This window comes from Heterodontus francisci, chromosome 7 (genome assembly GCF_036365525.1).
Source record: "Heterodontus francisci isolate sHetFra1 chromosome 7, sHetFra1.hap1, whole genome shotgun sequence".
NCBI classification, from domain to species: Eukaryota; Metazoa; Chordata; class Chondrichthyes; order Heterodontiformes; family Heterodontidae; genus Heterodontus; species Heterodontus francisci.
In genome coordinates this window covers 113,045,771-113,062,360 of record NC_090377.1, presented here as the reverse complement: position 1 = coordinate 113,062,360, position 16,590 = coordinate 113,045,771, and the positions used below count along the sequence as shown (strand labels likewise).

The 16,590-nt window shown below is 45.3% G+C and overlaps 1 protein-coding gene and 1 long non-coding RNA gene across 15 annotated transcripts in view; one reads left to right on the top strand and one right to left on the bottom strand.

Moving 5' to 3' along the window:
• hdac4 (histone deacetylase 4) overlaps positions 1-16,590 on the bottom strand; it is a 595,905-nt gene that overhangs the window by 90,214 nt on the left and 489,101 nt on the right. For all 14 annotated transcript variants that reach the window (XM_068035894.1, XM_068035896.1, XM_068035900.1 and 11 more), the window contains 2 exons: positions 12,209-12,395; positions 6,378-6,511 (listed from right to left, as the gene is read on the bottom strand). In XM_068035894.1, the coding sequence (XP_067891995.1) occupies positions 6,378-6,511; positions 12,209-12,395 (321 nt within the window). The remainder of the gene's footprint in view (positions 1-6,377; positions 6,512-12,208; positions 12,396-16,590) is intronic.
• The window catches only part of LOC137372238 (uncharacterized), a 114,987-nt gene that overhangs the window by 35,761 nt on the left and 62,636 nt on the right, over positions 1-16,590 (top strand). The gene's annotated exons all lie outside the window — the stretch shown is intronic.

Here is a 16,590-nt window from a genome sequence, read left to right as displayed (position 1 = left end):
TAAAATTGTCAGTTTACTTGCTATTTTTGGGACCTTGCAGCGTCCAAAACAGATTGATTTATCTAGCTGAGTGTCTACCCTTACAAAGTAATTAATTGGTTGTGAAGTGTTTCGAGATGTCCTAACTATGTAATAAGGTGCTCATATAATGGTAAATTATTTTTCTTCTTACTCAAAGTAGTCCATACCATGGTGTAAGCCCTTGGAAATGTTCCTAGGAGACACCTAACCTCTTTTTGAGCCTCAGACTAAATTTGAATGAGTTATCGACAGCTTAAACTTACTGGTTTAGGATTTGCTGTAATTGCCTTAGTTCTTCTAGATATGTTGTTGTTCAATTATGGCAAGCTCTCCCTCTTTATTCAAGAAAGTCTCTAAGTCTAATGAACATTCACAAAGCAGTGCAGGATTTCCTCTTCATATATCCATGCCCCATTCAGTCTGGTCAACCATGAGCAGAAAAAAGCTACCTTGAATAATTTACTACTTTCTCACCAGCTCCCAATTACACACTGCCATTGAAAAACTAACTTTTAAACCAACTGTTGGCCCTAGTTCCACCAAAATCTGGTCCTAGCACATCAATACTGTCCCACCGCTTACAGCAAATATTGGTGCTGCACGCCAAGCAGAAGGGCTGCCCGCGCATCAACATTAACAGAATTTCTTATTCACTGCTGTTACATAAGCTTCTAAATTCACTTGAAAAAGCCCTTCAAAACACTCCTACAGGGGATGCAGAGACCAAGTGGGCCCACATCAGAGACACCATCTATGACTCAGCAATGACCTTTGGCAAACAAGAGAAGCAGAATGCAGACTGGTTTCAATCTCACTTTGAAGAGCTGGAACCTGTCATGGCCGCTAAGCACACTGCACTGTTGAACTACAAGAAAGCCCCCAGCGAGTTAACATCTGTAGCACTTAAAGCAGCCAGAAGCGCAGCACAAAGAACAACCAGGCGCTGTGCAGATGACTACTGGCAACACCTATCCAGCCGTATTCAGCTGGCCTCTGACACCGGAAACATTAGAGGAATGTATTATGGCATTAAGAGAGCTTCTGGGCCAACCATCAAGAAGATCGCCCCTCAAGTCTAAATCAGGGGAAACGATCACTGACCAAAGCATGCAAATGGACTGCAGGGTGGAGCACTACCTAGAACTGTACTCCAGGGAAAATGTTGTTACTGATACTGCCCTCAATGCAGCCCAGTCTCTGCCAGTCATGGATGAGCTGGATGAACAGCCAACAAAATCGGAACTCAGTGATGCCATTGATTCTCTCACCAGTGGAAAAGCCCCTGGAAAGGACAGCATTACCCCTGAAATAATCAAAAGTGCCAAGCCCGCTATACTCTCAGGACTCCATGAACTGCTTTGCCTGTGCTGGGATGAGGGAGCAGTACCACAGGACATGCGCAATGCCAATATCATCATCTTTTATAAGAACAAGGGTGACTGTGGTGACTGCAACAACTACCATGGAATCTCCCTGCTCAGCATAGTGGGGGGAAGTCTTCACTCCAGTCCTTTCAAACAGACTCCAGAAGCTGGTTGAGCGTGTCTACCCTGAGGCACAGTGCAGCTTTTGAGCAGAGAGATCCACCATTGACATGCTGTTCTCCCTTCGCCAGTTACAGGAGAAATGCCACAAATAATAGATGCCCCTCTATGTTGCTTTCATAGATCTCACCAAAGCCTTTGACCTCGTCAGCAGACGTGGTCTCTTCAGACTACTAGAAAAGATCGGATGTCCACCAAAGCTACTAAGTATCATCACCTCATTCCATGACAAAACGAAAGGCACAATTCAGCATAGTGGTGCCTCATCAGACTCCTTTCCTATCCTGAGTGGCGTGAAACAGGGCTGTGTTCCCGCACCAACACTGTTTGGGATCTTCTTCTCACTGCTGCTCTCACATGCGTTCAAGTCTTCAAAAGAAGGAATTTTCCTCCACACAAGATCGGGGGGCAGGTTGTTCAACCTTGCCCGTCTTAGAGTGAAGACCAAAGTACGGAAAATCCTCATCAGGGAACTCCTCTTTGCTGACGATGCTGCATTAACATTCCACACAGAAGAGTGTCTGCAGAGACTCGTCGACAGGATTGCGGCTACCTACAACGAATTTGTCCTAACCATCAGCCTCAAGAAAACTAACATCATGGGACAGGACTTCAGAAATGCTCCATCTATCAATATAACCATGTTCTGGAAGTGGTTCAAGAGTTCACCTACCTAGGCTCAACCATCACCAGTCTCTTGAAGCAGATATCAACAAGAGCATGGGAAAGGCGTCCGCTGCTATGTCCAGACTGGCCAAGAGAGTGTGGGAAAATGGCACACTAACACGGAACCCAAAATCCGACTGTATCAAACCTGTGTCCTCAGTAACTTGCTCTACTGCAGTGAGGCCTGGACAACGTATGTCAGCCAAGAGCGACGTCTCAACTCATTCCATCTTCGCTGTCTCCGGAGAATCTTTGGCACCCAGTTGGCAGGACCGTATCTCCAACGCAGAAGTCCTCGAGGCGGCCAACATCCCCAGCATATACACCCTGCTGAGCCAGCGGCGCTTGAGATGGCTTGGCCATGTGAGCCGCATGGAAGATGGCAGGATCCCCAAGGATGCATTGTACAGCGAGCTCGTCACTGATATCAGACCCACCGGCCGTCCATGTCTCCGCTCTAAAGACATCTGCAAACGCGACATGAAATCCTGTGACATTGACCACAAGTCATGGGAGTCAGCTGCCAGTGATCGCCAGAGCTGGTGGACAGCCGTAAAGGTAGGGCTAAAGAGTGGCGAGTCGAAGAGACTTAGCAGTTGGCAGGAAAAAAGACAAATGCAAGGAGAAAGCCAACTGTGTTACAGCCCCGACAATCAATTTTATCTGCAGCACCTGTGGAAGAGTCTGTCACTCTAGAATTGGCCTTTATAGCCACTCCAGGCGCTGCTCCACAAACCACTGATCGCCTCTAGGCGCTTACCCATTGTCTCTCGAGACAAGGAGGCCAAAGAAGAGTGGAATTTGCCCGCTCGATGCGTTGGGCGGTTTATATGAATCGAACTTGATCGTTTATAACCCTGTAGAATACTACAGATGAATCACCTCATCACTTTTATTTTTTATGCCACCTAATAAAACATTAAGACATCACTTGTTGCGTGCAAAAATTGATATGTTGCTTTCTGTGTGAGCAAATGAAGGGAACTGAAGGAGGAGCTTGAATTACAAACCGTTGCCAATAGATAAACTCGTCATGTATTTATTTAAATTGTGAAGTAGTAAAAGTCAATGTGGCTTTTGGATATCACCTTAGCAACACAGGATCATATATAATGCATTACATGGTACACTCCTATCATAATAAAATAGTACATCCTCTGATTTATAATAAGCAATGCCACAGGAGATGTGTGGCAATTACCTCATATCTGGCATGTGCCTGTCACACATGGTAATGAGTTTAACAGCATGTGGAGAAACAATCTTTAAGAGCGTTGATTGTCATTGATTGTGGCAGTTAATACATAGACACAAGTACTTAAATTTGCTATTTAGAGTTATGAAGTAAACAAGCCAATCATTCTCCAGATCGAAGAACACCTGTGAGCACTGTCACAGTCAGTTCATTTTTGCATATATATTTGTAGTTCAAAACACTTTCTGTATGAAGGAATTGCGACTTAAAAGGAAGGAAAAAACATATAAACAGTGGATTGAAAGGAATTGGAGAGCAAAGTTGTTGTGAATTTTGTTTCTAGATTTCTCAGTCACAGTCATTTAGCCATTTGTTTATAATGGAGTTCTAGGTTCTCCCTATGTTAGAGCTAGAAACTGCCCAACAGTTAGACATTATTAGTTGGATGATTTAATTATTTTAATCCCTAACATTGTCAGTTCTGTAATATAATGCACATTAAAACATTCCCTAGCAGGTACAGAAAGCCACACAGAGCAGAATCAAATAATATAAAGTCAATGCAAAATAAAAGCAAAGGCCCAACCAGTCCCCATCCACCACCACCCTCCTTCGTCTGGTTGAGCTTGTTCTCTCACTGAACAACTTCTCCTTCAACTCTACTCACTTCCTCCAAATTAAAAGGTGTTGCTACGGGTACGCACATGGGTCCGAATTATGCCTGTCTTTTTGTGGGGTATGTTGAACATTCGTTGTTCCAGTCCTACTCAGGCCCCCTCCCCCAACTCTTTTTCCAGTACATTGATGATTGTATCGCTGTCGTTTCCTGCTCTTGCCCTGAACTGGAAAACTTCATCAACTTTGCTTCCAATTTCCACCCTCCTCTCACCTTCACATGGTTCATCTCCGACACTTCCCTTCCCTTCTTCAACTTCTCTAGTTTCCATCTCTGGGGATAGGACGGCCATTAATATTCATTATAAGCACACCGACTCCCACAGCTACCTCGACTACAATTCCTCACATCCTGCCTCCTGTAAGGACTCCATTTCATTCTCCCAGTTTCTATGTTTCCAACCCATCTGTTCTGATGATGCAACCTTCCACAAAAACGCTTGATATCTTCCTTTTTCCTGAACCGAGGATTCCCCCCCACTGTGGTTGACAGGGCCCTTGACCATGTCTGACCCATTTCCTACACTTCTGCCCTCACCCCTTACCTTCCCGCCCAGAATTGCGTCAGGGCTCCCCTTGTCCTAACTTTCCACATCCAAAGGATCATCCTCCACCATTTCCAACACCTCCAGCGTGATGCGACCACCAAACACCTCTTCCCCTCCTCTCCCGTTAGCATTCCGAAGGGACCATTCCCTCTGCAGCACCCTGGTCCACTCATCACCCCGACACCTCGTCCCCTTCCCACGGCACCTTCCCATGCAATCACAGGAGGTGTAATATCTGCCCCTTTACCACCTCTCTCCTCACCATCCAAGGCCTCAAACACTCCTTCCAGGTGAAGCAGTGATTTACTTGTACTTCTTCCAATTTAGTATACTTATTCACTGTTCACAATGCCGTATCCTCTACAACGGGGAGACCAAACGCAGATTGGGCGACCGCTTTGTGGAACACCTCCACTTAATCCACAAGCATGACCCCGAGCTTCTGGTCGCTTGCTATTTCAATTCACCACCCTGCTCTCGTACCCACATTTCTGTCCTTGGACTGCTACAGTTCCAATGAAGCTACAGGAAAGCTTGAGGAACAGTACCTCATCTTCCAATTAGGCACTCTACAGCCTTCTGGATTCAATATTGAGTTGAATAACTTCAGAGCATGACTGCCATTTTTAAATTTTTTAAATTTATTTTTTAATTTTATTTTTTAACCCTGTGCCTGTCTTAAACTTGTTTTTTCAGACAGAGCTGTTCATTATTCTGCCATTAACACTCTTTCTGGACTCATGCTTTGCCTTTTACTACAATTATTAGCACTCCCTTTGCCTTTTGTTCTGTGACATTTCTGTCATTTAATGTGTCCGGCCCTTTGCCCAATCACACACCTTCCATTTTGCTCTTTTTCCCTTCCCCCATTTCACTTGCTCAAAGCCTATTACATTTCTAACTTTTGCCAGTTCTGATGAAAGGTCACAGAGCTGAAAAGTTAACTGTTTCTCTCCTCACAGATGTTGCCAGACTTCAGTATTTCCAGCACTTTCTGTTTTTATTTAAAATATAAAGTACATCAACTTCCACCTTATTGTAAACATGAAAGTGCCATATCCAGAAGTGACAATCGCTAGATGTCTAGTTCCATGATCGTTTCTAATAAAAATAATGCACATTTGAAGTTGATAGTGGTGGGATAAATGGTCATCACTCCAGTTTTATAAACTCAGCAGTTCAGCGAAGGCCACTAAGCAACTATACACCTATTAGTATAAAATACTCCAGTGCTCAATGAACAGACATGGCACAGCAGCATTTGAGCGATTATAATTCCCAGTCTTTCAAGCTTTTTTGGAAAAAAATCTTTTGTATGATGAATAAAACACATATATGCTCTGTGGTATATTTAAGCCACCATTAATAGGTTCTTCGCAATACATCCAAAACCATGAAATACAGGAATATATTCTACCAATTTAAAATCAAGCTAACATGCAATTTCTCCATGACAGATCTAATAACTATCACTGAACCATCTAGATAGGTTAACATGTCTTCGCTGTATAAAGCTGTACGTAATTTATAAAAGCTCACAGGCAATGTGATCATGGTAAATGAATAAACTTAAACGGTTACATTATTCTTAAGTTTTGCTTTTGATTCAGCCCAAGGTTGTACTTTCACTTTTTCTAATGATCCTCCTATACTATTCAATAGGTGTAGAAACAAACAGTTTATTTTCATATTGACTGGTATCTAGGAGTTCCTGTCTCTGGAAATTACCTCACATTTGCTGCGCAGGCCTGTCTCTTGGAGTCGAGACCAGATACTCTGGATTCTGCCGGCATGTTCTGGATGGCTGTTTGTATTTCCACAGGTACAATGGTGTTTTAGCATCAGTGTATCATATACAAGACCTGTTATGGGAATGAAGAAAAAAAGTCAAGAAACAATACACCAGAAATACATGAGCAAAAAAAATGAATAAAAAAATTGAGTATGTTCAAAATGTAACTAAATCCTCTGTGGGATTCAGGTCTGCAACAAGAAATGGAGAGTTATTGAAAATCTTGGTTTGCTCAGGAACCATGTTCCTTGACTGCCAATTTTAGCTAAAAGTAAACAGGACTAGGAAGAACCACTGTTAACAAAAGAACTGTCTGCCCAGATATTTATAGTCAACCGCAGAAAGTGGCTATTATGTCTGATATACTGGAGGAGAACCTAGAGTCCTTAGGAAGAGGAGGATCTCTTCAGACAGCAAGAAGAATCTTAGATAAAAGCAAAATCTTAGAAGAATCTTAGAACATGTCCATACTAGACCTGAACATATTTCAGTTATGTCTTATAATACTCATCATACTCAATTAGATTTGTAAATTCCAAAGATTTCCTGGTACAAGTAAAGATTTGTGTCAGAATTTAATGCAGCTTAATGTAACCCTATAACTGGTTAGCTCAGTTGGCTAGATGGCTAGCATGAAATGCAGAAAGAGGCCAACAGCGCGGGTTCAATCCCCATACCGGCTGTGGTAATTCACGGAGGCCCGCCTTCTCGCCTTGCCCCATGCTTGAGGAGTGGTGATTCTCAAGCTATACATCACCAACTATCTCTCTCTAATGGGGAGACCTAAGGTCCTTTGGGACTATGGCTAGAGCAATAACCACTTCTATGGGCATCCACTACAATGGTGTATAAAAATCTATTTTCAATTGATATTGATGTTATTCAGGCTCGAGAAACTGTCCAGCGTCCTCTAAGCTTTTGAGAAAGCTCTCTCAATCTGTTGCAGAATTCCCTGCAACATTCTAAGTTCAGACTAAATAACAACAACTTGAATTCATATTTGGGAAATCACCCTGTATAGAACAGAAGCCCTGGATGTCTAGAAGGATTCAAATGAGTGGACAATTTTATTGAAAAGCTATGCACTCCAAGGTATAATCCAAATGAGACTGCCATCCTATCAAGTTCATTGGGTTATGCGTAGTCACAAATTAGCAAATCAGTTCAGTGTTTCTATCACACAGACGTTATACCTAGTCATGCAGGCCTCCACCTGCCAAGAATGAGGCACATATATTTTGCCACATGAACATTGATTTTTAAACTGTTACTGGAATAAAGAACGAACTTGCTTTAAAAAACAGACCCTTGACTGGAAAGACATTTGCAGAGTAACAGAAAGTGCTTGGAGAGGACAAAGGGGCCACTCCCTGCTCCAATTTAATCCACAATGGACTTTTGATTACCAGACGTTGAAGGTGGAGAAGCTAGCATTCCAGGTTAACTGCTAAGATGGCTGAATATACAAACAGAAGCGGTCAGACCAGTTTAGTCACATGACTAACTGGCTGTTGGAGTTTTTTGAATTTGAACTTTCCACAGAGAATTTGAACTCGAAGCTGTTTGCTCCTGGACTGCAAAGACCTCTCTCCTGCCTGGTCTCATCTTTCTCTCAGAACTGAAGATCCATTGAAGACCCATGAACCCCAAGAGAGAAACGTCTCCAACAGTGAACAAGGTTTAAGAATACTGGGCCCCAACGAAAACCAAGACTGCCTACAATCAAGGACTCGACAGAGAGCTCGAAGAACAGTAACAAACCCCTCTTCAGAGATTGCCTCAAAACTCTCCACTATTTTTCTTCTCTTTTCTGTCTCTATTTGAATGTGCGTATCACGTATGCATGCTAGCGTGGGAGCGGCATGTATCCGCAGGCGTTAACCGAATTAGAGTTTAAGTTTTAATAAATTTCACTTTTCTTCTTTAAACCCAAGAAGGGCTGTTTGTGCTCATTCCTTTGCCTTGCAATTGGAAAGTAGTGAACAAGGATTCACCAAGGCAGAGCTCAAAACACGGTTTAAAAATTAAATCTTGTCACAAGGCGGCACAGTGGCGCAGTGGTTAGCACCGCAGCCTCACAGCTCCAGGGACCCGGGTTCGATTCTGGGTACTGTCTGTGCGGAGTTTGCAAGTTCTCCCTGTGTCTGCGTGGGTTTGCGCCGGGTGCTCCGGTTTCCTCCCACATCCAAAGACTTGCAGGTGATAGGTAAATTGGCCGTTGTAAATTGCCCCTAGTGTAGGGAAGTGATAGGGAATATGGGATTACTGTAGGGTTAGTATAAGTGGGTGGTTGTTGGTCGGCACAGACTCGGTGGGCCGAAGGGCCTGTTTCAGTGCTGTATCGCTAAATAAAAAAAAAATAAAACCAGGTGCAGGCTGAAAGAGAGCCCGAGATACCTTTCTCACCTGGTTGTAACAACCTCAATCAGAAATAATACTTGAATCATATCATACAGGAAACTAAACTCTTGCAACAATGGTTTTCGACTGAGTTAAACTATCTGCCCATAGTCTTGCAGATATATTTGCTACAAGATGGCGCAGTGGTTAGCACCGCAGCCTCACAGCTCCAGCGACCCGGGTTCAATTCTGGGTACTGCCTGTGTGGAGTTTGCAAGTTCTCCCTGTGTCTGCGTGGGTTTTCTCCGGGTGCTCCGGTTTCCTCCCACAAGCCAAAAGACTTGCAGGTTGGTAGGTAAATTGGCCATTATAAATTGCCCCTAGTATAGGTGGGTGGGAGGGAAATATAGGGACAGGTGGGGATGTTTGGTAGGAATATGGGATTAGTGTAGGATTAATATAGATGGGTGGTTGATGGTCGGCACACACTCGGTGGGCCGAAGGGCCTGTTTCAGTGCTGTATCTCTAAACAAAACTAAACTAAGATACCAAATTTCTCAATTGAATTGCAAATAAGCTCCTGGATAAAGCCACTTGCAGAAAATGGACTAGATGATACAGTATTAAAGTTTGAAATGCATAAAACTCCAAGAACATTTCTCATATGGTCTATGCAGTGTTTAGGACCAAGCCTTTCAAGGTAGGTGGCATACTTTCACTGTTGCAGGAAGCTTCACAACCAGATTCAAGATCCAAGCAATGAGTACAGCAAAGGACCAAAATAAGAATGTGGTTCTGTTGCTGAATCTGCCTCCACAGCGATTTACTGTAATAGCCTTCTTAGCAATAACTAGCTTTATTGATGAGCAGAACATGGTAAATTTCTTTTATCTTGGTGAATGGGTGGGTAACAGCGACGTCAAGGAAGGAAACGTCCTCCATTTTCCAGGCACTCTCCTCCTCTGGACCAAAGGAGACGGAGGGGAGATTTGATAGAGGTGTACGAGATTATGACAGACTTACATAAATTAGACAAGGGAAAACTGTTCCAATTAACTGATGGCACAAGGACTAGGGGACACAGATTGAAGGTTTTGGGCAAAAGAGGCAGGGGGAATGTGAGGAAGAACTTTTTTTGTGCAGCAAGTGCCCACAAAGATGGTAGAAGCAGAGACTATCACAGGTTTCAAAAGGAAATTGGATAGCCGCTTGGAAATAAGCTTGCAGGGCTACGGGGATTGAGCGGGGCAGTGATATTGACTGGATTGCTGCACAGAGAGCCGGCATCGGCTCAATGGGCCAAATGGCCTCCTTCTGTGCTGTGATGACTCTCTGACTTATTTTAAACCAAGGATCTTCAGCTTCAGATTGAGGGAGATATCCAAGGTGATAAATCTAACATGCATTTTGGTACTCTATTGAGCACATTAACTCGTGGCTTTGGACTTTAGGATGCATACTTTAACAATGTTTTCTATCAACCACAACTACTTATGTAAAATTTTGCCATTTATCCCAACTTCAAGGCCCCAAATATTCAGAAATCTTTTCCCGTTATGCTGGCCTTTCTCTAGTTCTGCCCGTATCCAAATGACTAGTTTGTCAGAGGTTCCTTTCACAATACAGCAGGCAGCAGTCCTATCTAGCACTAATCCAATGAGACATATTGATTTCTTCAGAATTTAAGAATCTCAGCCAGTGCAGAATTTGTTCTTTATAAGAGTTTTCCTGAACCTCATGTTCCTCTGACAATGGCTTCTTGTCACCACCATTGACAATCATGCCATACTCCGCCTGAACCTCCATGCTCTAGAATCCCTCCCTAAACCCGACTCCTCTCTATCTCCCTCCTCTGCAGAGGGACTTCCAGAGTTGTGGGGCTGGGGTGGGAAGGAGGACTAGACTGTTGAAGGCAAAGCCACGAACGGTGGGTTAAAGGGAGTGGGGCGATACCGGAGTTGGAGGAATGTAGAACTCAGGGGTAGGTTGGAGGAGATTACAGACATATGGAGGGGAAAAGCATTGAATGGATTTAAACAGGATGAAAATTTTTAACCTGAGGCACTGGGGAACCAGGAGCCTATACAGGTCAGTATGACAGGCATTATTGGTGAGCAGGACTTGGTGCAGGATAGGATAGAGTAGCGGATGAGATGAAGTTTACTGAGGATGGAGAATGGAATGCTGGCCAGGAGAGCATTGGCATAGTTGAGGGATGAGAATTTCAGTTATAGGTAGGTTGAGGCTGGGGTGGAAGCTGATAATGGAACAGAGGTGCAAGCCTTTGTGATAGAGAATATATGGGGTGAGAAGCTCAGCTTGGGGTTGAATTGGACACCGGGAATGTGAGCAGTTCTAGACAATGGGTGGAAATCCCCCCCAACCCAAAGAGCAGGGGCGGGGAGAATGGGGGTGCTTAAAATGGAGTGGGAGGCTCGGTGGGGCCCATAGCGACCCGCTCCCACCACCATTGTATGCTGGGCAGCAGCGGCGAAAACTGGCTCACTCACCCCAGGCCAATCAAGGCCCTTAAGGGGCCTCCACCCGCTGCCACTGGGATTTTACCCTTGGCTGGTCAGACGGCCCAGGCCTGAGAAAAGCAGGCAGCTTTCTGACGGCCAGGTTGCGGGGTTTGGGTGGGTGGGGGGATGGGGGGGCGTCGGCGGAGGTGGCCCTCAGTATCAGGCACCCTGTGCTCAACGGAGGGCCGCCCCGATGCCCCAACCACCCCCAACACGACACCCGTCCCCCAGTCAACCACCCTTGCCTGACCGATCACCCCCGGCAAGGCCCCAAAAACCTACCTTTTCCCAGGGTGTCCTTCCTCTTTTTGTTGATGCTGGGTTGTAGTCCCAGCAGTGGCCAGAGCTCCCAGTGGTGCTGCTGGGACTACGAGCTGCAGGCCCGCTGATTGGCCGGCAGCTCCATTAGGCGGGACTTCCTGCTCAGACCAATTAAGGGCCCGGGGACCGTAAAATACGGTCCGGATCCCCAGGCCAGGCGGAGATGGGATCACCACTGACTTTTCAGTTGGTGGATGGCTCCCGTCCGAAGAAAGTAAAATTCTGGCCAATGGCTGAGGTGGAGGATAGAAATCAACCGAGGGGTTTATGGAGTTTGTGGAAGGCACTGAAAACGATGGCTTTGGTCTTCCCAATGTACAACTGCAGAAAATGGTAACTCATCCAGGACTGGATGATGGACAAGTAATGTAACAATACAGAGGCAGTGAAGAGGTACAGCTGGCTTTAGTCAGCTAACTGCACATTTGGGGTGATGCCGCTAATGGGCAGCATGTAGATCAGGATAATAATTCTGTATTAAAAAATTCAGAAATATATTTTTCAAACATATATTTTACTGCTGAAGATGTGTAAAATTGACCAGAATGTAGAAGTTCAGGTTTCAGGATTGAAGTAGTGCTTACCTGTAGTGAATTGAGGTTTACTGGGTGGTTCTTGAACAGAGATAGGAAAAGTGGCAGAAGCAGGCGATGACTGCGCTCGGGAGAGTGGACGATGCCCACTGTAGGACACTGGTATCCCTGCAGCCTCCATGGATGCTTGGTAATTGCGAAGCTGATGAATACGTTGCTGTTCCAGAAGAAGGGCTTGCTGTACCACAGAGAGAAATAACGAACTAAAGTTAAATGCTCAAATAAATTAAGCAGAAAGATTCCATTTTGAGATCTTAATTACCCTTTTATTGTTGATTACTCTCATAGGTAAGTCACATTTCCCTATGAGTTTGTAAGTAAGCTTTTGGTAATATGCCCAGGATGATGTACAGGAAAACTTTAACAATTGGTATTATCCTATGTCTTCATAGTACCTTTTTCCCATCTCTGAAAAGGGGCAAGAGCATTAAATCATCAGACCTTGTTTTAGATTCTGACCAAGATAGTGCACTTAACAATAAACAGACCAAAACTGTACACAATACTCCAGGCGTGGTCTCACCAAGGTTCTATACAATTGCAACAATACTTTACTCCTGTGCTCTAATCCTCTTGCATACCATTTGCCTTACTAATTGTTTGCTGCATCTGCATGTTAGCTTTTAGTGACTTATGAACAAGGATACCCATGTCCCTTTCGACACCAACACTTTTCAATCTCTCCCCATTTCTATTTTTCCTACCAAAGTGGATAACTTCACGTTTTTCCACATTATATTCCATCTGCCATGTTCTTGCCCACTCACTTAGCCTGTCTAAAACCCCCTGAAGCCTGTTTGCATCCTCTTCAAAACTCTCATTCCCATCTAGTTTTGGATCAGCAGCAAACTTGGAAATATTACATTTGGTTCCCACATCCAAATCATTGATATAGATTGTGAATAGCTGATCCTTGCGCTACCCCACTAGTCACAGTCTGCCAACCTGAGAATGACCCATTTATTCCTACCCTGTTTTTTGTCTGTTAATCAATTCTTAATCCATGCTTCGGAAGAGTTCCGAAGAAGGGTTACTGACCCGAAGCGTTACTCTGCTTCTCTTTCCACAGATGCTGCCAGACCTGCTGAGTATTTCCAGCATTTCTTGTTTTTACCTCAGGCTTACTACTTTTTTGGCAACTTTATAAGCCTCTTCCTTTGATCTAATACAATTTTTAACTTCTTTTGTTAGCCATGGTTGGATCACCTTTCTTGTTGGGTTTTTGTGCCTCAAAGGAATGTAAATTTGTTGGAAAGCACCTCTTAATTCTTTAAATGCTAGCCATTGCCTGTCTACCATCAAACCTTTTAAAATAGTTTCCCAATCTACCACAGCCAATTTACCCTCATACCTTCATAGTTTCCTATGTTTAGGATTGAACTACATCACTTTCAAACTTAATGTAAAATTCTATCATATTTTGGTCACTCTTCCCTAGAGGCTCCTTTACAATTAGATTAATTAGCCCTTTCTCATTTCACAATACCAGATCTAAAAGAGCCCGTTCTCTAGTTGATTCCTCAACATACTGTTCTAGAAAAGCATATATTCCAGGAACTCATCCTCTACAGGTTCAATAATGTCCTTTAGGGAAGGAGATCTGCTGTCCTTAACTGGTCTGGCCTACATGTGACTCCAGACCCACAGCAATGTGGTTAACTCTTACATGCCCTCTGAAATGGCCTAGCAAGCCACTCAGTTGTACCTCACCGCTATGAAGTCAATAAAAAGGAATGAAACCGGACGGACCACCGGCATCAACCTAGGCACCGGAAACGACAACGGCAAACCCAGCCCTGTTGACCCTGCAAAGTCCTCCTTACTAACATCTGGGGGCTTGTGCCAAAGTCGGGAGAGCTGTCCCACAGACTAGTCAAGCAACAGCCTGACATAGTCAGACTCACAATCATACCGTACAATGTTCCAGACACTGCCATCACCATCCCCGGGTATGTCCTGTCCCACCGGCAGGACAGACCCACCAGAGGTGGCGGGACAGTGGTATACAGTAGGGAGGGAGTTGCTCTGGGAGTCCTCAACATCGACTTCGGACCCCATGAAGTCTCATGGCATCAGATCAAACATGGGCAAGGTAACCTCCTACTGATTACCACCTACCGCCCTCCCTCAGCTGATGAATCAGTACTCCTCTATGTCGAACACCACTTGGAGGAAGCACTGAGGGTGGCAAGGGCACAAGGTGTACTCTGGGTGGGGGACTTCAATGTCCATCACCATGAGTGGCTCGGTAGCACCACTACTGACCGAGCTGGCCGAGTCCTAAAGAACACAACTGGTAGACTGGGTCTGCGGCAGGTGGTGGAGGAACCAACACGAGGGAAAAACGTACTTGACCTCACCAATCTGCCTGCTGCAGATGCTTCTGTCCATGACTGTATTGGTAGGAGTGACCACCGCACAGTCCTCGTGGAGACGAAGTCCTGCCTTCACATGGAGGATACCGTCCATCGTGTTGTGTGGCACTTTCACCGTGCTAAATGGGACAGATTTCGAACAGATCTAGCAATGCAAAACTGGGCATCCATGAGGCGCTGTGGGCCATCAGCAGCAGCAGAATTGTACTCAACCACAATCTGTAACCTCATGGCCCGGCATATCCCCCACTCTACCATTACCATCAAGCCAGGAGACCAACCCTGGTTCAATGAAGAGTGCAGGAGGGCATGCCAGGAGCAGCACCAGGCATACCTCAAAATGAGGTGTCAACCTGGTGAAGCTACAACACAAGACTATCTGCATGTCAAACTGCGTGAGCAGCATGCAACAGACAGAGCTAAGCGATCCCAGAACCAACGGATCAGATCTAAGCTCTGCAGTCCTGCCACATCCAGCCATGAATGGTGGTGGATAATTAAACAACTAACTGGAGGAGGTGGCTCCACAAATAACGCCATCCTCAATGATGGGGGAGCCCAGCACATCAGTGCGAACGATAAGGCTGAAGCATTTGCAACAATCTTCAGCCAGACGTGCCGAGTTGATGATCCATCTCGGCCTCCTCCTGAAGTCCCCAGCATCACGGATGCCAGACTTCGGCCAATTCGATTCACTCCGCGTGATATCAAGAAACGAATGAAGGCACTGGATACTGCAAAAGCTATGAGCCCTGACAATATTCCGGCAATAGTACTGAAGACCTGTGCTCCAGAACTTGCCGCGCCCCTAGCCAAGCTGTTCCAGTACAGCTACAACACTGGCATCTACCCTGCAATGTGGAAAATTGCCCAGGTATGTCCTGTACACAAAAAGCAGGACAAGTCCAACCCGGCCAATTACCGCCCCATCAGCCTACTCTCAATCATCAGTAAAGTGATGGAAGGGGTCATCAACGGTGCCATCAAGCTGCACTTGCTCAGCAATAACCTGCTCAGTGACGCTCAGTTTGGGTTCCGCCAGGGCCACTGAGCTCCTGACCTCATTACAGCCTTGGTTCAAACATGGACAAAAGAGCTGAACTCCAGAGGTGAGGTGAGAGTGACTGCCCTTGACATCAAGGCGGCATTTGACAGAGTATGGCATCAAGGAGCCCTAGCAAAACTGAGGTCAACTGGAATCAGGGGGAAAACCCTCTGCTGGCTGGAGTCATACCTAGCGCAAAGGAAGATGGTTGTGGTTGTTGGAGGTCAATCATCTGAGCTCCAGGACATCACTGCAGGAGTTCCTCAGCGTAGTGTCCTGGGCCCAACCATCTTCAGCAGCTTCATCAATGACCTTCCTTCAATCATAAGGTCAGAAGTGGGGATGTTCGCTGATGATTGCACAATGTTCAGCACCATTCGTGACTCCTCAGATACTGAGGCAGTCCGTGTCGAAATGCAGCAAGACCTGGACAATATCCAGGCTTGGGCTGATAAGTGGCAAGTAACATTCGCGCCACACAAGTGCCAGGCAATGACCATCTCCAACAGGAGAGAATCTAACCACCTCCCCATGACATTCAACAGCATTACCATCACTGAATCCCCCACTATCAACATCCTAGGGGCTACCATTGACCAGAAACTGAACTGCAGTAGCCATATAAATACCGTGGCTACAAGAGCAGGTCAGAGGCTAGGAACCCTGAGGCGAGTAAATCACCTCCTGACTCCCCAAAGCCTGTCCACCATCTACAAGGCACAAGTCAGGAATGTGATGGAATACTCTCCACTTGCCTGGATGGGTGCAGCTCCAACAACACTCAAGAAGCTCGACACCATCCAGGACAAAGCAGCCCGCTTGATTGGCACCCCATTTACAAACATTCACTCCCTTCACCACCGACGCACAGTGGCAGCAGTGTGTACCATCTACAAGATGCACTGCAGCAATGCACCAAGGCTCCTTAGACAGCACTTTCCAAACCCGCGACT